Below are 24,495 nucleotides of genomic sequence, written 5' to 3' on the forward strand. Positions count from 1 at the left end.
CGTTTCCCCTGACCGGATGGTGTTTGTGTAGAGGAAGTTTTGTTTTGCGAGTTTTCCGTCCGTCTCGCCCGACAGAGTATTTAGTAATTGTACGCAAGAGAACACGAAATGATTTTAGCGTGAGCTGTATTACCGATAACAGCTCGAGTGTTTGAGAGGGAGGGACAGTCTGAGCTGTTTGAGGCGGCGGAGCTCAGCAGAGTAACCCGAGAGCTCCTCGTTGCTAAGCTAACGTTACCTAGCTAGTTAGCGCGGCTAGCGTTAGGCTCAGGTCTGCGTTGTGTTGAGGGGGAGCTCTCTGAGCTAACGAAGCCATGGGGAACCGGGGCATGGAAGACCTCATTCCCCTAATTAACAAGCTTCAAGACGCTTTCAGCTCTATAGGCCAGAGTTGCAATTTGGACCTGCCTCAGATCGCGGTTGTCGGCGGACAGAGTGCCGGGAAGAGCTCGGTGTTGGAGAATTTCGTTGGCAGGTAAGTGAGCAGGGCTCTGCTAGGGAAGTTCAATTTGCAAATCAACCCACAGTTCATATACTTGATGTGGTGTGGAGGCCTTAGACCGCGCTTTCTGTACGTCTTTTGTACATCAGATTTGGAAAATGCCTTTTACGCTGTGAGTCGTCGGGATTGTTACGTCGATGCTGTTTTACGCACTTGTCGTAAAGCTGGCCTCAGAGTGTAGAAAGGCTGCAGGTTCAACCACTGGAAGTAATTTCGTCCATTACGTGGCACACCGGGGGTCTTGCCTACTGATCACTACCTTTTTGCTTGTATACCTATTTACAGCCTAAACGCCTATTAACAGTGTTGTGGCAGGCTCCGTCTCTAACAGTCCTACCTTTTGGACATGACAAGCAAACTACGCTAAATAAAAGTGAAATGCATCAAGGGTTTTCTCTCTAAAGGGTAGATCAAGGCCTTAGTTCTGAATGGAAACTTCATCCTATTCTTTCTATGACTCTATTTATGTTTCCAGGCCACACCCAAAAAGTCCTTCGGGATTTGCTGTCACCAGAAGGTGCCATTTGACCAGCAGTATAGTTGTTGATTTGTGTTTTATTCAGTCACATTCAGCCATTGTTGTTGCAATGGTATCCTTATTCTATTTGATGTTGTAGTAGATTAGTGGGGGGTTTGTTGGGGAGTGAGGAACCTCCTTTCCATAAGGATGTGTATTTTTGCTGCTGACTTTACGCCGTTGAGTTCAAAGTACAGTCTTGTTAAACATAAAACAGACAACCCATGATCACATCTTTAGCAGACACAACTTCCTTCACTACCTTCCTCTTTTGCATGTGTATTTCTGTTTTTGAAGAAATCAAGGAAACAGGGTTGACTTTTTTTCAGACTCTAATGTGAAGATTCAGCTTACAGTCCTCCTCCACAGACTGGACCTGTTGTCCTCAACAACAGGTCCTGTTGTCTTCTCCCACATCAGCAGCAAATGAGTGCACCCTGCAGATAAAGAAACGAACCAAGCTTGCTCTAAAGCATCTTGTTTAGCAGGTTTTCTCAGAGACACTGCACTGTGTGTTTGTTTGTGCATGCGTGCGTGCGTGTGTGTAACCCAACCCAACAACCCACATGTTGATCAGACAATCACACGCATACAAGTGAGCCAGCTGACATAAAAACTGAAGTGCATTGGCTATTTAAATGGCATGTCGAGAGGCATTTTGTTATAAACACACTGGTGAGAGCATGTTGTGACTTCTCTGAGGCAAGCACATACTTGATGATTAGAGTGACACATTCAAATTATTGCAGTTTTGCAACTGGATACTGATCAGATGTGATTAGCATTTTATGTTAACCTTAATTTTATTGTCTGTGCTGGCCTTCCACTTACAGCCCATTAATATGATTGGGATACATGACAACACATGCACATGCTCATCCTTATGAGTTGTATCAGTGGCACACTTAAATCTTTACCATGGCTTTTGGCACACAATATTTAAAAGAGCAACTACTCTGTATGCTTTTTGCTGTGCAGGTGAACTCGACGTCTGACAAGGTGGTACAGTCCAACACTTGAAGGTCGAGTCTTACCTCAACCTGAGAGGACATGGGAGTTGGTGTACTTCGCTATAGCAACAGGCGTGTTCATGTGAGGGTGACTCATTGTTGAACTAAGGGTTTGTTTGAGCTCAGGAACAGCCAATGCCTAAAGCTTTTACCATGTCATCTATTACACAAAACAAGTGAATATTTAGTGGGGTAGGCTAATTGATTTTCACAATCTCAGTTGTGACAACAGACCATAAACCAAGAGCGTAGGGCCACTTGTGCAGTTGGCAATAGTTGCTCTGGGGTGTCCCCAGTGAGTTTGTTTTGTTTTTTTTTTTCTTTCATGAGTAGTTGTGTGTGTGTGTGTGTGTGTGTGTGTGTGTGAGTGAAAGGCTGGCTTTATCTCCGTGTCCCCAGGCATGAAAATAATCCTGCCCTTTCTGTGGAACTAACGGCAATAGACATAGGAAAACTTAGTGCCGGAAAGAGACACATTGCAGACCATAGGCTGTAAGGTTCAGAGTGTAAGTGTTCCTCCTCGTCGTCTCCCGCCTGGAATCCATGCTGATGTCATAATCTGATGGATGCCAAGTGACTGAACTCGCAGTTTAACTCCCTACTGCTGTAATATGTATGTCTGCGATAAAGCGAAAGCGGAAATTATGTGTGCACAGTGTTTGCCATGTAGTTACTTCCTCGCAGTTTGAGCAGTCCTGATTTTCAGTCCAGTCATGTCAGGAAGGATCAAGATTGCTTGTTCTGTGCGATCCATCTTGTTATTGTGATTTTGTCCTCAATGTTTGTTGCTGGAGAGCAACACATATTGGCTGGATGGTCTGCATAGTTTGCTGCCCCAGAAGCTGCTCAAATCACTCTAGTTCATCAGACTCATTTATCTGTGAATGTTGCTATCGTTTGGTCTGGGCGTGTGTGTTACGGAGTGCTGTCTTGTTTGGTTTTGTGTCAAATCAACCAGCCTCAGGGAACCTTATGTTTTGCTGAATCATTAGACATATACTAAACAAATTAAATATGTTAAAACCATCTGTAGATAATCTGTATTTTATCTGTAAATTATTTTGAGTGATTTAGGCCAATTTAGGCCAAAATGATATCAAGGGTGTTTCATGAAAGATTACAAGTTGATCAAAATGATAAAGTTCATTGATACCTTGTAGGTTTAAAACACCCTTTAAGTCATGATTAACTTAGTTTAAAAGCCACTGTGTACTGTACTATATAGTGGTGTCTTTGTCCCAGAGGCGACACGTCCTATCTAGCACCACAAGCTGGCCTGGGTAGAAGTTGTAATGAGATCTGCGATATATGTTAGATTCTGAGCAAGCAGTGAGCAAGAGGTTTTTTTTTTTTTTGTTTTGTTTTTTTTTTGGTAACTTTATGCTGCTTATTCTTGGCCTTTAATGAAATGGACAGCCTTGCTCTAGTTCCATGCCTTTCCTTTATTTATTTATTTATTTATTTTTTTAGCAACAGATTTACTCTATGAAAGTTGCATGTGTATATAAAAAAGAATGTAAGTCGGTTTTGCACATGCAACATCATGGACATGGAGGAAGAAGTATCAACAGTTCAGTGGCAGTGAGCAGAAGGATTTCCCACTAAGCGGATGGATTTTGGAAGTCCTTAAAAAAACCCTCTCATTACTGCTCAGTGACAGACTTAGGTGTGGGAATATCGGTAACTGTAATTATACATTCATTGGCAGACCATAGACCCACCGGATATGTCCCACTAAACCACCAACACTTTGCAGTGCATTATACCCTCAAGTGAAAGCGTACTATGACCACAGAGTCTGTCAGACTGGTTTTCATGTTTCCTTGCTAAGTCTTTGTGGACTATAGGAAAAGGAAGATTTGCTGAGAGGTATGGCTCCTCTGAGTTGGCCTGCCAGTTTGTAATCGGCAGAGGCTTTTGTGCGAGCAGGCAGGTAGGGGGAAGGAGGTTGGCTCTTTTTTCCCTCCCTCTGCTTTACTCTCTTTTGCTCATGCTTTCTCTTGTGTTAGATGGAGGCAGGCTCACAGACCGATGCTCTTTGCTTGGTCATCCATAATGAATGAAACGATACACAATCTGCTTCGCTTCGTCTATCATTTACAGGGCATCAATAATGGAATCCCAGCCTCGTGTTTTCTTTCAATATGCCATTGCTGTTTATCCAGTTCTATGTATGTAAGAGGGAATGGTCCAATTCTGTTCTTGCATTATGTCTTTGCAGCAGAGCATTCTTTTTTAATTGTTGTTTTTTTCTTTTGATTTCTCACCCATCCTTTAGTGAAGCTTCATTTTAATACTTTTATTCCGACCTGTGGCCACTTGTTGATGCCATGAAATTACATTTGATTGGTGACAATGCAGTGAGTCCTCACCTGTCATTGGAAAGATGTATCTCTACACTAGTTGTGCCTTGAACATGTCATCCTTGCTGTGAGCATCTTGCTTTCAGTCTCTATTCTCTCGTATCCAGTCTGTCTGTCCTTTTCCTTCAGCATATAGTGGCCTTGGTTTATTTCATTTGCCTCCATCCTGTGCTCCCATTCATCATCAAGGGCTTTCTTTATCACCCCAGTGGACAAATGCCTGCATGCTCCACATTATGTGCATGACACAGCACCAACACAGACCTGTAGATTTTTGCTGATGCTAGGAACATCCAGAATGTTCCCCACTGTGTCCCCACAGGAATACAACCTCGAGATAGTCTGCATTTTTTTTTTTTTTTTTTTTAATCCTGTCCTATTACTGACATTGCTTCTAGACCTAAGTCAGTAGGCAGACTGAGCATCAGTCCACTCAGGCCTGTAGGTCTGACTGTAGGGAGGGAAAGGAGAATGTGGGTTAGTGACACACAGCCCTGTTAAGATTGTTGGAGGATGGGGGCTGTGGATTACCAACAGATGTAGCATGTTTGTGGGGGGAAAAAAGAGGGCCCAACAGAATGGAAGGAAAGTGAAAAAGACTGGGTGGAGTAGCCTCATCTGAGGGCTGAATAATCAGCTTTTGAGCATGCAATGAAACATTCCAAATGTACCATGTCATGTTAAAAGCAACACACAACCCAACTGTGAAGAGATCTAATTGTTTCCTTTCGGCTCGTCTCTCAGTAATGTCCTGTTGCATCAATAGCTTTTGCTGTTGTTCATTTACTCATTATGACATGCATTCATTTGTGCAATTTTTTTTAAAGTGCTGCACATATCTAGAGCCACATTAAGTGTCAAGTCTAAGTCTGTTGGGGTTAAGCCTCATTTTTGCCCAAATTTTACATGTTTTCATCAATATTGAAGATTCATTCATTTATCTACCATTTATCTCTATTTGGGTCGCGGTGGGTGCTGGAGCCAATCCCAGCTCACTTTGGGCAAGGGCAAGAGACACCCTGGACAGGTTGCCAGTCTATCGCAGGGCATATTGATGATTCCATTTAAGATATTTTGTTAAAATTAGTTGCCTTTTTTTTTTTTTTTTTTTTTTTTTTTGGGGACTCAAAAAATGAATTCATGCTATAGTTAAAATTACCACAGGTGCTGTCAGGGTGTTTGGGTAGTTGCTACCTTATTCATTCTGATTGGAGCAGCAGCAGCTCCAGTGTTTGTCCTTGGATGACTTTGTCATTATTGTCAGTTTCAACATGAGCAGACATTTGATCTAATTCAGAAATTAAAGAATATGTTTGACAGTACAGCTATGTTTTTTGTTTTGTTTTTTTTTTCCCCCACAACAGCGAGAATGGAAGCACATGAATGGATCTTTTATAGCTCTAATCATGAGAGAAAATGACTGGTAACTTTGGTATGTTGTGAAACAAATTGGTCTTTTGAAATTCCCCAGCGCCCATCAATTAACTAGAAGGCACACTGTGAATAAATGGACATTGAGTGTAAAGGATAGTTGACTACTCTCCCTCTTTTTTTCTTTTTTTATCTCTCTCTCTTTCTGTTGCTTTAGGGCCTTGAACTGCCCATATTTTACTCCACATCATCCCTTTTTACTCCCAACAATAATGTTGTTAATTTGTCTTCCTCTCCGTCTGACTGTCTCTCTTAGGGACTTTCTTCCACGTGGATCAGGCATTGTTACACGCAGACCCCTCATTTTGCAGCTGGTCAACAATAAAGCAGGTGAGTGTGGCTCTCTTGTGCACAGCCACTTCCCTGTCCCTTTTCATCATTGCCCAGTATATGGCCTCACTGTCACAGTGCCTCCAAGCTATGCCCCCTGTCTGTTGTTTGCTACCATCATCTGCTATTTCTTCCCCTTTGTCCATTTCTCTTTCTCTACCCTCCCCTCCTCTGCATCACCTTTCCCCTGTTTCTATAGAATATGCTGAATTCCTGCACTGCAAAGGGAAGAAGTTTGTGGATTTTGATGAAGTGCGGACGGAAATCGAGTCGGAGACCGACAGGATAACAGGCTCCAACAAAGGCATCTCCCCCATCCCTATTAATCTGAGGGTCTACTCCCCACACGGTAATGGTCTTTTAAGTCTTACTGTGCTCCTATTTATTTATTTATATATATATATATATATACTTACATACACACACACACACACATACACATTTTCTATGGCATTATAGGATAATATAAATGAGTCAGTCATTTATATTATATAAGGTGATTATGAGTATGTTTCATACGTCAGGAATGAAATTTACTTGATAAACAAAACAAAAAAAAAAAACACTCCCTTTTTCTGTTTTACCCATTATATCCAATTATCATATTGATTGGTATATTTTCCGGTTATGTGACATTAATTCTACCTCAGTTCTGGCTTTATTGCCCAAACAGAGCTACAGCTATGTTGACAAAATAAGACAACCCCCCCCCCCTTAAAAAAAAAAACCAAAAACCCTTCATTTGTGGGTATGAGCCAAAGTTATTGAAAAGCTGAAAGTCACTTATGTTTCACAGTCATCTATTTGTTGGAGCCATCAAAGGGAATTCAGTCAAATTCTGACATCGCCGTGTCCATTTCTTTCAGTTTATTTTGCACTTGTGGGTGCTAAAATTATCCATATTTGTTGACGATGAAGCTTTCCCTCCAATTACAGACACATTTAATGTGACAAACCGAGGCTGATTAGGGTAGTCTGTCTGATATTTTTATGAGCAGAAAGGAAGATTATGAATATGCAATGTTTTCTCAATGTAGGAATTGTCCTTTCATGGGGAATTTTCTTGATTAAACCAAAAGTATTTCGTCGTGCATCCATATCTACCTGAATGTCTATCTCATTCAAATGGTGCATGGTGCTCTGATGTGTCAAATTAAAAAGTTCAAATGAAAATGCATCACCTGAATTGATGTATATGGTTGAATTGAAGAAGCATCTTATTTTCATTCCTCATTTTTGTGACTTCTTATGTTTTAGTGCTGAATCTGACCCTGATCGACCTTCCGGGAATGACTAAGGTTGCCGTTGGAGACCAGCCTGCAGACATTGAGCACCAGATTAGGGACATGCTGATGCAGTTCATCACCAAGGAGAGCTGTCTGATCCTGGCTGTCACCCCTGCCAACACTGACCTTGCCAATTCAGATGCTCTGAAGATTGCCAAGGAAGTAGATCCACAGGGTAGCTTTAGCTTTATAATAGTTCAGGGGTCAGAGAGCAGGCCCACGAATTCACTGCTTAATGTTTTAGCTCTCATTTCTATTCATCTTATCTCTTTCTCTTCTTTCTTTATGAATTTATGCAGGCCTGCGCACAATTGGTGTTATTACAAAACTGGACCTAATGGATGAAGGGACAGACGCAAAGGACATCCTTGAAAATAAGCTGTTGCCCCTGCGTAGAGGTGAGCATTGTGAATACACCCACACAAAGACATATTTACAGGCTTTATTTCTGACTGTACTCTTTGTGTTGTTGTCTGCAGGGTACATCGGCGTAGTAAACCGCAGTCAGAAAGACATAGATGGGAAGAAGGACATTCGTGCAGCGTTGGCTGCAGAGAGAAAGTTCTTCCTGTCCCACCCAGCCTACAGACATATGGCAGAACGAATGGGCACACCGCATCTACAAAAAACACTGAACCAGGTGGGCTATTAGTTGCTTATTTTTGTTTTAATTTTCAACTGTGAACCATTACCCATTTCGTTAATAGTACTTCCTTTGTCAATCTCTAGCAACTGACAAACCACATCAGAGACACCCTGCCTGGTCTACGCAGTAAGCTGCAGAGTCAGCTGCTCTCCCTTGAGAAGGAGGTGGAAGAGTACAAGAACTTCCGTCCAGATGACCCAACACGCAAGACCAAGGCCTTGTTGCAGTAAGTGTATCGGAAAATCCCCCCCTAATAAAATGCCTGCATATATTATGTAGTAATTATATATTTGCAGTAGATGGTTAGGAATTTCTTTCTCAATAGTACAGAATAATATAAAATGAATTAAAGCTGTTTTGTCTCTGTAGTATGTCACTGTCTTTAAAATAATAGTGGTGTTTTTTTTTTTTTTAAAGAAGCAATTTTAATGTTACTGCATTGCTTTTAGTTTGCCGTTTTGTCTTTGATTAAAAGAAGAGCTGCTAAGATAAGGTTAGATAAGACTGTGACCTAAAATAAACATTATTTTACTATTAATGCAACGCTGTAACGTCACCGTACTGATGAAATGGCAGAATGAAGAGTACATTTTTGCTGAAAAATCTCCATGAAGATTTCAACTGTAGCTGTACTGAGATAATTCACATTTTCCTCTCTGTTGTGCTCCATTTTTTCAGGATGGTGCAACAGTTTGGTGTGGACTTTGAGAAATGCATTGAGGGTTCTGGGGACCAGGTGGACACCAATGAGCTTTCAGGTGGTGCCAAGATCAACCGCATCTTCCATGAACGCTTTCCCTTTGAACTAGTCAAGGTTGGTCTGACATGAGGGGTATTGGCATAGTGTTTTGACTGAAGGAGTATTCCCAAAGTTTAACTGGTTAGCCTCATCAATTATAATTTTTGTCCACTGTCTTCTAGATTGTGTTTGATGAGAAGGAGCTAAGGCGAGAAATCAGTCATGCAATCAAGAACGTCCATGGTGTCAGGCAAGTGGCGCAAAGGAGAAAAAAACCTGCATGACAAGAAGATAATGAATAGACACCTATATTTGTCATTTCATGAAATATTGCTGTACCTACATTCTTTGTTTACTCTCCTGATCAAACATGTCATGTTTCAATAATTCAGGTATTAATATTCAAGCTGTGCCATCACCAGTTCAGTGTGGCATATTTACTGTGTTTTCTGCTAGATGTTGAATTTTTTTCCCTGCCAGTTTCTGTCATTGTTCTTCCAATCCCCTTATCTCTTCACTGCAATGCCACCCACTCCTTTTCTGTTTGTGTCTGCAAAAACATTCAATTATTATGAGGTTTTGTGCTATATGTATATTTGTCCACTTTTTCATCCCTCAATGTTCCTCATTGATATTCCTCTGTCTGTCATATATCCTTTGTGGCTGTGCACTCAATTACATTTACACCTGGCCTTCTCTGGTCGTTATCTTTCATCCTCATTATGTGCTTGTCAGTATGTTAATGTTCTGTTTCTTTTTGGTTGCCCATAACTTCCATTCTCTTGAGTCACCAGTTTGTCTTTTTGTCTACGAGATCATCTGTCTATTCATTTTTTGGCCCACGTCTGTTAACTGTCCCATCTGTCTGCCACTGTGCCTCTGTCTCTCTGTGAATCCTCAGAACGGGGCTGTTCACTCCAGACCTGGCGTTTGAGGCCATCGTGAAAAAGCAGATCATTAAGCTGAAAACCCCCTGTCTCAAATGTATCGATCTGGTCATTCAGGAGCTCATCAACACAGTCAGGCAGTGCACCAACAAGGTACTGCAGGTGTCCAGCATCTCCCGACCCAGCTGAGACATAGGGCATGGGGCAGCCATGGGTGTGGCAGAGGGTATTCTGACACACATACCCTAGGCTTGTAGGTTCCATCAGCCTCCATACTGATCAGTTTAGCACCATTCAAAGAAAGAATCATCTGTGCAGTTTGCCCTCAGCCCGGCCCAGCCCTGCGTGCCCTGTGTGCAGGCGGCACTGTTGTGTTGTGGAGTGTTGTGACGGTTGACGTGTCGTCATGGATATGAGATGTTTCGGGAACTCGACCTGTCCGACCAGCTCTGGTCTCTCTTGGACAAGTTGCAGGTCTCACAGTTCAAATCACGCAGCCAGTAAAACAGGAGCTGTAAGCTGAAATTCGGCCTTGTTCTACTATATTGACCTAGCACTAGAGGAACTGGCTAGTCAGGGATGAGGATGTGAAAAACCTGTGGCTTGTCCTTTTCCACCACTTGGTTGTTCTATCAGAAACTAGAAATAACATTTCTAAAACTGAACATGTACTTTTTCTCTTTTATTTCTTCTGTCTCCTTCCTGTCTATCCTCTTTTCTTCTTCCTACTCCTCTCTCTACTACCACAACCAAATGCAAACTCACCCAATAACCCTTCAGAACAGGGCTCTTCACCCCTGACCTGGCTTTCGAGGCGATAGTCAAAAAGCTGATCCTCAAACTCAAAGAGCCCAGCCTCAAATGTGTGGACCTTGTGGTGTGCGAACTCACTGCACTCGTCATGAAGTGTGCTGTTAAGGTAACCAGGGACACAGCTGTTTGGAGGATAGCATGAAAAGAGGCCCTCCATCTCTCTCTCAATTTGTATTTCAGTCATCCTGACACAGTGGTCACCCAAGTGAAATCGGCATCCCCCTTAATTACACCATCTGTGCCCAGTGCCGCCAGTGTGTGTCGTGTCCCATCCACATTCCATTCCCACTTCTGGAAGTTTCCATACCATCCAGATTGAGCATCAACTTCCAAATCGCATCTGAAATTTTAGGAAGAACTTAAAATTTCCACCACCCAGCTCCCACATTGGGATCATCAGCTCATTTAAGTGTTTGTTTTTGCATCCTCCCTCTGTCAGAGCAGAGCTCAACTATATTCCCTCACTGACCCACAAGGCAGACTGAAACAATGCCTGGAGTGGATGTAATGGAAATGATGTGAGGCTGGATGAGATGAAACGAATAGTCTTACTAATGGGCTCTGTGGGCACAGTAGCAGCTTGAGCGATGTTACCATAGCAACGGTGCTATACTGCCATCTTGTGGACAGAGAAAGATGCTGCACGCCATGAATAAACTCGGTCTCTGAGCCATCCATTCTCCCTGTCTCTTAGGTGTACCGCTGCCTTGTCTCATTTTTTTTTTTTCAACTTTCCCTCCTCAACCAGTCTTTACTAATCTTTATACTCGACCATCAGCTAGAGATGAGTTGAAAATTTGTCGACATGTACTGAACATTATAATCAGCCTGTCTTTTCATAGTCTGAAAAATGTAATAATTAACACAATTGCAACAATAGCAAACTTTAAGTTTGACTTCATTGATTGTTTTTTTTGTGAAGTCATCTCTGGCTGATAGTAAATACACTACCACCTTGTAGAACAAACTATGACTCTAAAGTCTGATTGCGTGTGTGTGTGTGTGTGCGCGTGCGTACTGGTTTTGTAGTTTTTATGTGTGGCACTGAAATGTCACTTGACTATCTCTTTCCCTTTTCTTTGTCCTTTACTTATTCTCACTTCTCATTCCTGTTTCTCTCTGATACTTATTGGTAAGTCTTATTAAGCTCAAGCTCATAAGTAAGTGTGTGTGTGTGTGCGCGTGTCTCTCTGTGATCAGTGCTTCAGTTGTGTATTGTGTTGGTTCTCAGCTCAACTCTTACCCCAGACTGAGAGAGGAAACTGAGAGGATTGTCACCACCCATGTAAGAGAAAGGGAGGGGAAGACCAAGGACCAGGTGAGTTGTTCAGATGTTGATTAGATCAGGGGACAATTAAGAGCAACTCATACTAAAATATTATAAATTAGCATTTGTCAGGAAAGGAAGTGTGAGAAAGTTAGGTGAAATTAATACCCTAATAACCCTTTATTCTTTGCCAACTCTCTTGTGTTGTTGTGTCATTTCTATGAGGTGTCACAGTTGAGCAAAAATTTAGATTTTGATGAAAAGCTGTAATTGTATAACTATTCGGTTGCTTCACGTTTAGTTGACGGTGCCAGCAACGGTGGCATCAACACAGTAAGCTGCTATCATATGACAGAAAGCAGTTTGCAGCTAAATTTGAGGTTTGGATATCAAAAGATCACAAGAAAAGAAAATAATCAGACCACTATTCCTCCAAAACAATGTATGTTGTTTTCAGAACCTTGTTCTTCAAAAGCAGAGAGGGGAGCATTCAAACTATTCAAACGAAAACTGATGAACGTTTAGGTTTGTAAACTGTTTAGGCAGCCAGGCAGCAAGTAAAGCAGCTTGAACAAAATGAAACTTTTGAGTAAAAACATTCTATTCTCGACCACATCAACAATTTAAAGAACTGATAATGGAGGAGAAAGTGTGAAATAATTGGTTTAACTGTGTTTAAATGCAGTTTTTGATCTAAGCTGGCCATGGGTCCATTCACAAGTGAGACTGTCTGTAAGTGGTGTTTTCCCACCTAATAATAACTTTCTGCCTCTAATCAAGGTTCTGCTGCTGATTGACATTGAGTTGTCTTACATCAACACCAACCATGAGGACTTCATAGGCTTTGCTAAGTATGTAACCCCACTACCCCAACTTTTTGTAAGCCAACTTACAGCTTGTTGTTGCCAACCCCAGCCTTATTACAGGCATTGTGATCCTAATTAACTATACGTTGCCTGTTGTATGAGGTGCACTTGAAATACTGATTATTACAAAGGAAAAGCCCCCATAATCATTATCTGTCATTATCAGCCATCAGTACATGTGGAACCCAGCTGCCTTTTTGGAAACTTTACAGAACCCTCACCACATCACTGCTACTGAATCAGAATGCCACTTATAATTATCTACGTTATAGCTGCTGTGCATCAGTGAAATGTAGCATCCTAGTTAGGAACCAAGCTACATCAAAGCAAACCTCTTCTCCCTGTCGGGGAGGTGGTTACTACAATAATCATTAGTTGCCTACCTCTCCCCCCCTGCATGAAGCATCATCACTTCCCCTACAGAGTCTTTCAAGCATGTCTGATTGCTCGAGAGATAAACTTCCTCTTTGCTGCAAGCTGTTTGGCTGCTGCAATAAATAGTATTTACTGTATCAGTGGACAGATACCAGTTTACACACCATTAGTTCCTCAGTGCTAACATGTCATGGCATTCACTCGTAGCTGCTGTTGTTGTAAACTCTTTTTTTTTTTTGGGTGCCTTTGATCTAAGTGATTTAGAGTTTGTGGTTGAATTCCCTTGTGAAGCGGTGACAATAGCTTATAGTTGGATGGAGACTCGCTCCTCTGTGTGGTTTGTGCCATTGACTGAGAAACAAACCCAGTGTGTGTGTGTGCGCGTGTGTGAGGGTTTACATCGAGCCTCTGCATGGCAAGTGTATTGCTGTAGTGTGTCAGAGGTAACGGTTCTCATGACGTCACTTTCAGTCTTGACTACAGAAGGCTGGATGATGGTAGCCCCCCAGGGTACAACAGCAACAGGTGGGCTGACAGAAACAATTTAGGGTTGTGTGTGTTTGTCAGAGAGAGTTTGACCCGCCATGTTGTTTAAATCCCTCTGAAGTGTACTCTCATCTCCGTGTATGTCTGTTGCCATATCATAATAATGGGAACATTAAAACTCTTGAATTTGCATTGTACATAAAAATGCCATATCACATATTGGAGAAAATGCATATTATTGAAGCAGAAGTGGCAGATGAATATTAAGTGTGACTATTTTTACAACAACAAGTTGTTTTTGGTGTGGTGTCATCATTATTTATTATGTTCTCCATGTCTGTGTAATGGTAGTGCTCAACAGAGGAACACAGCAGCAAACAAGAAGAGGGCCATACCCAACCAGGTACATTATCTCTCAGCCTCAGTATTTTCATCAATCGCAGATTTAATCTCCTCCAACTGATGCCACCCTTTAGCAGTGTATTAATCAACCATGTGAGTAAAACTGATTTAAACAATAATTTAGCCCAAAGCATTTAATCTATCCCAACCAATCTGTTAACAATATAACAAATCCCCTGCTCATTATTTTGTCCACTGATTGTAACCAATTTTCTACCCACAATGTAATAAATGTATGTATAATATAAATATGATAAAACTGATACTTTTTCACACTGTTAAGTTTGTTGTATTTTACTGTGCATTTGTAAAATTTTGGCACCTGATTAAAGCACAGCTAAATCAGCTTTAGAGATTCTCAGTGAGGGGAGAGTTGCTGTAGTGAACTTTAGGAAGACCCTGTTACTCTGCTTCTCTGAAACAAGCATCTATTGCTGTTATTAATTGCATGTGACCCAGGCATGGTGTTCTACAGCAAAGCAACAATTAATCAGAGTTGTATTGATTATTTTGTTGCTTTTCCATTAACTCACAAGCATCTTTTTGTATTGAAATCCAGACTGCATGGACCTCACACCTCACACCTCATACCTATCAACTGAGCAACAAATATGACATAACCAAATTGTGGTATACTTGAAGTAATTCTAATTGCATGTAACTCTCTTGCTCTGTCTCTCTCTCTCCTTCTCTCTCTCCCTCTCCATTCCTTTTTCTTTCTCCTTTTCTCTTTTCCATCTCTTCACCTGTCTGTCTGGTTCTCCTCTGAATTTCCGGTTTCTTACTGTTTTTCGTTCCTCAAACCTTTCATTGTTACCATTTTGCCCTCCCCCCCTTTTCTGTCAACCTTTCCTTTCCTTCCTATTTTTCACCTGTCACCCCTTCCTTTTCCCCTTCTTCTTCTCATCTCTGCTTGCTTGCTCATTTCTTTTGGCTTTGATTTTATACTACCTCCCCTCCTTCCTTTTGCTTTAATTCCCCTTCCTACTACTGCAGGGTGAGATTCTGGTAAGTACCCCACAGATTTAAGCCACACCCTGCCAAGAGGCAGCAGTGGTAGGCCTTGATGGAGAACTGAGGCCATTACACACAGGTCAACCAAAATGGTTAGAGTGGGAAAGACAGAATCCTATGAGAAAACGGGATAAATAATTGACTCCTGAAAATACAGGGGTCAATATCTTTCACCAAAATAAGATCTTCTACCCCTCTGCAGCTTGGCGGACTGGGAGAGGTCCACGAGGAGAAGGTAGAGTCTCCAGACTGATCCAAAAAGTATAATTATAGCACAGAGTTACCAGTAATTTGGTAACATTTGTATTCTTAATCCTTGGTTTCATTTTAATATGACAGTAATTGTCCTTAATTGTACACATCTGGGTTCCTACTAACATTTTACAAAATTCTAATTTATTATTGTTATCCTCACAAAAGATTCAGTACCATTGCAATTTGTTCCCCACCAGACAATTACAGCAAGATAACGGGGAAAACTTCAAACCCCAGACCCACCCCCGGCCGTGGGTGGCATCAGTTCTGACATCTCTTGGTTTATACCTCTGTTACACCTCTCATGCATGGTGACACAAAAGTTTGCCTTGTGAGAATCATCACTCGAGACAAAATTGGAATGGGAGTAATCAACTGAACAAAACCAAAATTTTATGATTCCTTTCGTATAATTGCCTGTATTTCCTTTTACGTTTTGAATCATATATATCGAATAGGATGTGCTGATAGCTAACTTTTTTTTGGTGTGTGTGCCAAAATCCTTATTTGTCTCCAAGTCTCTAACTGTATTCAGAGCTCATGAAGATTTTCTTATTTAATATGGTGACTACTGATGGCTTTTGGGCTTATTTGAGCTCTTGGGCTTAATCTGAAATTTAATCAACCATCTGAAATTACCCATAGCATCACTTACGTTTACTGCATTGGCTTGAACATTGTATCCCAGTTGTCTTATCACTGGCAGTAAAACAAAAGCATCTACTCTCACGTCATATTTTCTTTTTAATGTAATTTTGGTTATAATATTTCCAACTGACTCGAATACAGGGCATTAAAAACTTGTAATTTGTAAGAACTTTCAAGTTATTTCCTTGCCAAGGCAAACTACCAGTTTAGCTTCTATGCTCTTGCCTCCTCTGCCATGTTTATGTTGGCACTTTTGAACTAATGAACCTTTATTCTTCCTAACTCACTCCAGTCCCCTGCTGAATGGAGAGGGAGCTCACAAGGGAGGTCTAAAGCAGGCTTTGAAATTGACATTTGCACTTTCGCTATTATTAGCACCAGAGTTCACTTTTAACAAGTCGTCCCGATCATTGTACTTGAAATGCATGAGCCTATTTAAAAAAAGAAAGTGGAGAGAGGAATGAATAGGGCCTTCTGAGATGTATTGCATATTTTCCTTAGTGATTCACTCAACCAGGTCTCAGTCTGATGCATTTCCTCCCTCTCCAGCACGCCACTTGAAATTTAGAATTTGCTATGTAGTCCCTCCATCCTCTTCTAACTCTACTAGAATACTAGCCTTTGCATTTATTCCCTCTGAATGTAGTCTCCTCTTCCCCCCCCCCCCCCCCCCCCCCCCCCCCCCCCCTTTTTTTTGACCCTTGTCTTTACCAGTCACTTATCCCCTTCTTTTACTCATCCAGGTATTAACCTCCTCACATGTGTATGCTGTCCAATTAATTCAATAACCCTGCTAATATAGGTTAGCTGTTACTGACGGATTGACACTGATGTACTATCGCTGATCCATGTCTGTTTAGGGCAGGGATGGTCTTGAGACCACCTGGTCCTGTTTGTTCGTTTAAAGATCCTTTTCTGTTGTGTGGAAAAGAATCTTCAGTGTTAACACAACTGTGATGTTTTTGCTTACATTCAGCCATATAACACTGTAAATCAATGTTCTGTGGTCACTCCGTGCTTTTTCCTCATTAAGTTTCACCATTAATCCATGCTCCCGTCTTATAATGCATTTTAAGTGATATTTGAATCAGATTTAGATATGCTTAATATAAAGATAAAAAGAATACAACATAAACAACCAAGTTACGATGATCCAGCAGGTAGGTAAGTAAGATTTTATTAGTGTCTGTCAATTCCTGGTATTAATGGTGCAAAACTTAATGGGGTTTCATATCACCAGTGCATAAACCCGATTGATGAAGCCTTTTTCCTCCATCCTTCTGATACCCCTCTCTCCGCTACCACCCCATTCTTTTGTCCACACAATTTCCTCCCTAGGTAATCAGGAAAGGCTGGCTGACCATTCACATCAGCATCATGAAGGGAGGCTCCAAGGAGTATTGGTTTGTCCTGACTGCTGAGTCCCTGTCCTGGTACAAGGATGAGGAGGTGAGAGGAATTTCTGTTCCAGTGCTTCATTTTCCTTGGAATATGGTTAGCTATGATGAATTACACAGTACCACAGTAATGCATTGATATACTGTCTGCACCTCTGGGACAAACTATCCCAGGAGGAAACTTGCTGCCATCACCCACTGAGGTTGGAGGTGTTTGTGTGCGTTCCAGCCCAGCCTAACCAATGTGCAGACTACTGTTCAGCTGTAGCCTGATGAACAGGTAGTCTGAACACTGGGCAGACGGGGGAGGTTAGGACTCCCGGAGGAGGAAGGACCCTGAGGTCATTGCAGCTGCAGTTCGCTACCCTAGGACAGTAGTACAGAGGACACAGAGAGCAAACATTACCTCAGGGTGTACGTGTACATCAACTGCACGTATTAAAAAAAAAAAAGAAAGAAAAACCATGCATATAGAAATGGTTGCTGTAGTAGATTGTTTAAAACACTGCAATACTTTTTTTTTTTCTTTTACATTTGAAATACAATCTTTCTAAGAATATTCACCTGATTCAATTGAATAAATCTGGATTGTAGCTGTATAGTTGAAATACTGTCTATATATATCTAATAATGGACTTTTCAAATGATCAATTCAAGGACTCAAGATAAGATCCAGTACAAAGGACATGCACTGACAGATAAACTTTACATGATGTAAGATGAAATTATTTAGTTTGACTACCAATTTAATTTTAACTTGAATTAAATAAAAATTTCAAATGCTAATAAACACAGGAAAAAGTGTTGTAACTTACTCACTGCTTGATTATCCTCCCAAGGCCTCAGCCATAGCCATTTGTCGGTGAATTAAAAAAGACCTCTGAAAGATAGCCCTACAAACCGCAGCTGAAGATGAACTCTGTGTGGCCAAACATCAACTGGAAACGATATTTTTATGACCATTGCCTTTTGCGAAAAAGCAAAGAGAAAGAATGAGAGAGGGAGAATGGTGAAGGCAAACTGACGTGGCAGGCGGGCTGAAATGTTCCAGCCGGGATCCGACTTTGGAATTTGCAGGAAATCGTACTAGGTTACGGGAGGGGTGGGGGGGTGGGGGGGTCGTGTGTGTGTGTGTGTGTGTGTGTGTGTAGGCAGGCGCTGGGCCACATGAGTCGTCTTCTATCTTTTAGAGGTTGGACCATTGGTTATTTCTATTGCAGTGCATGTTTATGCATACACCCAAATTTCATGACTCGTGTTTTTTCAGGTCAAGTATGTTTCACCTTGCACATGCATTTAAATAAATTATTTGCGTGTGCATACATCTGTGAGCATCTATCTGTGTGCGTGTGTTTGGTGGGGGGCAGGGGCTTGTGTGGAACTGCGTGATGTAACTGTTGGGCCTGCGCCGCTCTGAGTTAGCGCAGACTTAAATGCTTCCAGATGTCTCTGCTCAACAGTGAAAGCTGGCTGCCCACCCCTCACCCCCCTCATGCTCCTCCTCTTCCTCTCCTTCTACTGCTCTCTGTCAACTTACATTTCTCCATCTCACCACCTAGGTGGTCATCCACAGAGAGGAAATGAATTCCCTTGTACATGCTCATTGAGGGTGTAGTGTCAAAACTGTTCCCTGTTTTCTTCTCCACATAACCTCACTTTGTGAAGATGCAATCTCGCTCTGTTACATGTTCCACGTTGACTTCTTTCATTGCTTGTCTGCTGTAAATAGACATCTCCTCTGTATCTCATCATAGGAGAAAGAAAAGAAGTACATGCTTCCCTTGGATAACTTGAAGATTCGAGATGTGGAGAAAGGCTTTATGTCCACAAAGCACGTCTTTGCAATCTTCAACACAGAACAAAGGTCAGGGTTGTGTTTTTCAACAATTCACATCAACCTCATCTTTGTGGGGGGGGGGTTCCCCTTCAGTGTGGATGAGTGTGCTTGTCAACAGGTTTAGCCTACTCAGTAACAAGCCTTTATCCTTCTCTATTGTTTATATCTGCAGGAACGTGTACAAGGACCTTCGCCAAGTAGAACTGGCCTGTGATTCTCAAGAGGATGTAGACAGCTGGAAGGCATCTTTCCTCAGGGCTGGAGTTTATCCTGAGAAGGACCAGGTATGTAGATGCCTCCTTGTGTTTCATCAAAAGCTATGAATTACATTGTTAAAAATACATTAAATACATTAGTAATCAGCACACACACTTCTGTATTTATCTTCTGTGGTGTTAGCTGTCATAGCTACTACTTATGTGGAGAGAACCTACAAATATATTTGGATGGTTATGTTTGTGCTTCATCTTGGCCATTTCTGTGTCGTTGTCAGACAGAGAATGAAGAGGCTGCTCCTGCCGACACATTCTCTATGGACCCACAGTTAGAGCGACAGGTGGAAACCATCCGAAACCTGGTGGATTCATACATCGGAATCATCAACAAATCCATCAGAGACCTTGTGCCCAAAACCATCATGCATCTCATGATCAACAGTGTGAGTCCACCAATTCTTAGCAGCAGACACAGGCCATCACTTTGTGAATGGGTACACAGTGTTGGTGTCATAGAAGCCTGTGTGCTGAGTGGTAGCTTTACCTGAAAGCTGAAAATATGAACATACTGATTTTTGCAGTGCTTTACTTGGCCTCAAGAACTAATATTGTAATATTGCATGGGAATACATTGTCCCAGCAAATGTAGCTTCTTTTCATTACTATCTCACTGAAAAAAGTACTCATGGTACCTAATGGAGCATTAAACTGAACTAAGCTCAGAGGAACTGCTATGTAATTGGGTCAGATGTCATTGCACCATAGAGCTGTAAACAATAGCGTTTAGTTTTCCCATACATCTTTGTAACAGTGGTGGTCATATATTTCATGTTAACACAAGGTCATAAACTTGAAAACACTAATTAACAGAGTTTATGATGCATCCTCGCAGAGATTTGGCCGCTGTCCATTCATTATATTTTATTATTCTAGTGAGCTCATTAGATGTTTTCCAGAAATCCAGCAGCTACAGGCAGGCACACACACACACTTTTAATCAGTATTAGTTCCAGCTCTGCCAAGATTGTGTAACGTTTTGTTTTAGGAGTTCATCCAATCTATAAGGTATTTAATCTTCCTTTCTTTCCTCTCTGTAAGTCTTCATTTAATTCTTCTGACAGCTAAATTTTTGAAGTTAAAGTCCTTGTGATAATTTAATTTTTCAATGCTAATTTGGAAAGTTGTCTCAAATTCAGTTTTGATCATCTAAACTTGCTTTCAGGCAAAGGATTTTATTCACTCAGAGCTGCTGGCCTACCTCTACTCATCTGGAGATCAGAACAGCCTCATGGAGGAATCAGCTGATCAGGCCCAGCGTAGGGATGAAATGTTGCGCATGTATCACGCTCTCAAAGAGGCACTGCTTATTATTGGCGACATCAGCGCCAATACTATCTCCACCCCTGTACCCCCACCCGTAAATGACCATTGGATCCAAGAAGCCAGGTGAGAGGGTTAACAGGCATTTTAGAAGTAATAGCTGTTACTTTTGGAAAGTAATATTTTTCACTTCCTGAATTTCTGCAGTTTCATTCAGTGTCCAAAGTATAACTTTAGTTAAGAGGAATGAGCAACTACAGAATTTTTCTTAGCATGTGCTTAGATAACACCTCTATGGGAGAATCAATGAGGCTTTTTCCTCTGATTGTCATATTGTTGCATTCTCCTTTCAGCCCCACCCCTCAGCGTAGGCCGGCACCTGCTACAGCCCCGCCTCCCAGCCGCCCGCCTGCTGTTCGAGGCCCAACACCAGGACCACCCATGAACCCTTCCCCTGCCTACGGAGTTCCCCTCAACCCCTCTCCCGCATTTGGTGCGCCACCAATCCCATCTCGTCCGGGCCAACCCATCAATACCTACAACAGCAACCAGGATCCCTTCAGTGCACCCCCACAGATCCCCTCCCGGCCAGCCCGTGTCCCTCCCGGTGTACCCAGGTACCACCATCTTCTTATCACCAGTGTTTCATGTCTTGAAACTGTAGTTTTATTGGAGTGTATTTGCCATGTTTTGTCACTAATATCTCACCATCTTCTGACTTCCAAGAGTCACGGGCTTCATCATTTCTCACACTGACCACTCGTCCCATTTCTATATTTGATATCATTTCATTCATTCTACTCTTACTCCTAGTTCTCTCTTTGCCCCCCCCCTCCCCCTGTCCTCACCTTTCCGTCGGGTTGTTTTGAGTTTCTCCACTGTCTCTTTGTGAGCATGTCTCACTCCTTGTTCTATATCTTCTCTCCCCGTTGCAGCCGAAGACCCCCAGGCGCTCCTTCTCACCGGCCCACCATTATCCGCCCTGCTGAGCCCTCCCTGCTAGACTAAACCTGTGGGAAAGCCCACCTATCTGTGTGTTTGTGTGTGGGTGTGTTTATCTGCACACTGTAGGGCAGGGGCTTGAGGGGTGGGGCTAGCGATGCACAATTGGCATCGTCCAGCTGTATTAATGTCAATTCAAACAATGTTAATAAGCTGCTAATACCGTCTTTATCAGTGCACATGAAAGCAAGAGAGCCCTTAACCACTTGAATATGCATTTGACTGCTATGGAGATTGTGTAATACAAATTAAAACCCAGCTGATCTATTGAGCGTCTATCAGTAGGAGACAGTGACTTGAATTTTTTAATAACTTTATTTCCTCTGACAAAGTTCTTGGCAGAAGCCCATGAAATACCTTAATAACAATTAAAGACTGGCTTTCCTCTCCCTCCACCTTTTTATAGACTGGCCCAGACACCCAAATGTAGATCACTGTGTAATATACACATTTAACCTGTTGATAACGTTTTACTGGGATTTTACTGATTTCACTCTGGAAAGCAATAGCTTTTTATCACTGTTGTTATTTTGGTGGTGTTGATTACATTCCCCCCATTGGGTTATTTTATTTGAGTGGCTTTGTCCCTTTTTAAATGACTGTCATAAATGTAGCTTTAAAAATGAAACCTAATCTCAGCAAAAACAAACCACAGGGCAGGGTTGAGACAGAGAGTAGCTTCAGCTCCCCCCTCTGTAAATGGTGAAATGATGCAAGCCAGATTGACGATTATAATCCAAGCATGTCTAACCCACCAGGTTTTACAATGAGTCACTCATAATAGGGATTTTGTAGTCCGCTACCAGAACACTATGCACAAAAAACCCAGGAGAGGGAGAGAGAGACAGGCTGAGGGCTGTCTGCACTTTGTGAGAAGCTTTATCTCCACTCACTCTGAGTGTTGAAAGCAAATGGATTTGAGTCCCTTTAGTCTCAGTTGAACCCCCAATGAGGCCTTCAGCCTTCAGGTAAACTTTGTTCATTCCTGGATGAGCTGATTTCTATAGAACATAGCTCAACATACAGTTTCCTCTCAGAGAGGTTAAAACTCGGTGAAGCGGTGGGGTGTGTAGATTAGAATTGATCTGTGATGTAGAGAATAAAGATGGTATTAAGCATCGTGGACTTGGCACATCTCTTCTTGGGCTCAGTTGCTCGGGACACTTATTGCTATCAGTTCTGCTTCCGTGCATTTAAAATAAAATAACATTGTATATAGCTGGCCTATACTGGGGAATTAGCACTTGTATTTCATTTAATTACAGAGGTGATGGGGAAAAAAAGATGCTATTGTAATCGAAGCCCCACAGGTGCCATTAAAGGAAGGAACTAACACTGTCATTTCATCAGCTTTGGGTGTAAGGAAAGAGACTGGTCATCTCCTGATGCATTATTTATAACCTGGGCATTTATTTCCTTCAATGGTTTTGGCTGCAGTTGTCTCAGCCCCATGTAACCATATGCTACCCAGTCCCCCTACCTTATATTAGACTATTAATTGGGGTTTTGCAGAATTAGCTGTGGAAATGTGGTGTATGTTTGGGTGGAGGGCACTTGGGGCTGAACATATTTGATAATAAATACAGTATTTGTTTTTTTTTAATATATATATTTTTAGGTCTTCAGGGGAAACTGGCCAGGCAGGGAGTGATGTTGGGTTACTTGGAAGTTGTTTTTTTTTTTTTTTTTTTTTTTTTTTGGGTTTGTTTGATCAGTAGAGATGGTGAGTGGGTGGTGGAGGTTGTGGTGTGTGTGAAAGCACATCCTGTCTTAAGAAGCTGTCTAGACTATTCCCTGTTCTCACCACAGAGGATAAAAACTTAATGAACCAACATGGTAAAAGACAAAAGAAACTAAATATTAGAAAAATGCCACACGCCACAGTCTCTTGAGACAGAATGTGCTTTTTTTTTTTTTTTTAATAATTCCTCTGCATGTCTGTACAGGTGTGGTTTCAGTGACAGTGCCAGAGAGAACAATGAAACTTGTATTCATAACACATTAGATCTGCAACAGACCTCTCGTACACAAAATGTACTGGAATAATAATAATAATAATAATAATAATAATAATTAGATACTTATTGAGCAACTCCCTTGTGCCTGTCACTTCAGCCTGCCCTGGAGAAACCTAGACTGTAAATGCCCTGTAATTCATTAGGTTGTACCCTGCCTTCTTCCTCCTTCCCTTCCCTGTCTGGATTTGGTGGAAGGGGTTGGAAACCAACCTGCAAAAGTCTCTTTTCTTTTTGTTTTGCAAACCCTTGTCAAGTGCCTCTGCAGCAATTAATTGATTTCAATAAACGGAATAAACTAATTTAGAATGGAGAGTAAATAAAGAGGTGTTCTGTACAATAAAGGGACTGGCTCTGGTGGTTGGTGTTTTCTTGTGTCCTGTGTGGTCCACTCTCGCTCCCTCTCACTCAGATAAAGTAGAGCCCTTCCTGGGTTTCCTCCTCACTCACCTTTCTCTACATCTGAACCAATACACACCAGGAAGCCTTCCTATGGCCACCTTCCACTGGCAGACAGCCAGCTGCAGACGGTTTCACAATATGTAAAACTAAGGAAGAACTCATTGTAGCAACAGTCGACTCTTCCTCTATGTACCAGTTATATCAACATTTTTTACTGCTTAAAAAGTAACTTTACATACTTTGGAAGTTTTCATGTTCAAAGCCAATGTTTATTTAATGTGACTTCTTTCACACTGATCAACACCAAGTGAAAACATCGGCTTTGATTCAACTGCACAACATGAGAACTTCCAAAGGACTTAACATTTTAAAATGCATCCAGTGCACACTAGGTTTGCACCCTTTCTTTGTCTTAACATCTTTTGTGACAGTTCTAAATTAACAGGCTCGAGACTCTTAAGTACAAAATT

General features: G+C 41.6%; 1 protein-coding gene across 6 annotated transcripts; it reads left to right on the forward strand.

The window, feature by feature from the left end:
- The first annotated feature begins 8 nt into the window (after positions 1-8).
- On the forward strand, positions 9-23,983 carry dnm2a (dynamin 2a). Of its 6 annotated transcripts, XM_029508648.1 has the most exons (22): positions 9-475; positions 6,080-6,153; positions 6,353-6,502; positions 7,411-7,614; positions 7,739-7,837; positions 7,919-8,079; positions 8,169-8,311; positions 8,764-8,899; positions 9,007-9,074; positions 9,726-9,864; positions 11,756-11,842; positions 12,572-12,642; positions 13,504-13,557; positions 13,870-13,921; positions 15,137-15,169; positions 17,176-17,286; positions 18,989-19,098; positions 19,244-19,355; positions 19,565-19,729; positions 20,509-20,732; positions 20,960-21,223; positions 21,542-23,983. In XM_029508648.1, exons 1-22 carry the CDS (start codon positions 315-317, stop codon positions 21,612-21,614), a joined length of 2,691 nt encoding a protein of 896 aa, XP_029364508.1. In that variant the 5' UTR covers positions 9-314; the 3' UTR covers positions 21,615-23,983. The 6 variants fall into 6 exon arrangements, with proteins under 6 accessions (XP_029364508.1, XP_029364507.1, XP_029364511.1 ...); XM_029508647.1 differs by lacking the exons at positions 13,504-13,557; positions 15,137-15,169 and adding an exon at positions 14,917-14,928; XM_029508651.1 differs by lacking the exons at positions 9,726-9,864; positions 13,504-13,557; positions 15,137-15,169 and adding exons at positions 10,492-10,630; positions 14,917-14,928.
- Positions 23,984-24,495: the final 512 nt, after the last annotated feature.

Source organism: Echeneis naucrates, chromosome 8 (genome assembly GCF_900963305.1).
Source record: "Echeneis naucrates chromosome 8, fEcheNa1.1, whole genome shotgun sequence".
Lineage (NCBI taxonomy): Eukaryota > Metazoa > Chordata > Actinopteri > Carangiformes > Echeneidae > Echeneis > Echeneis naucrates.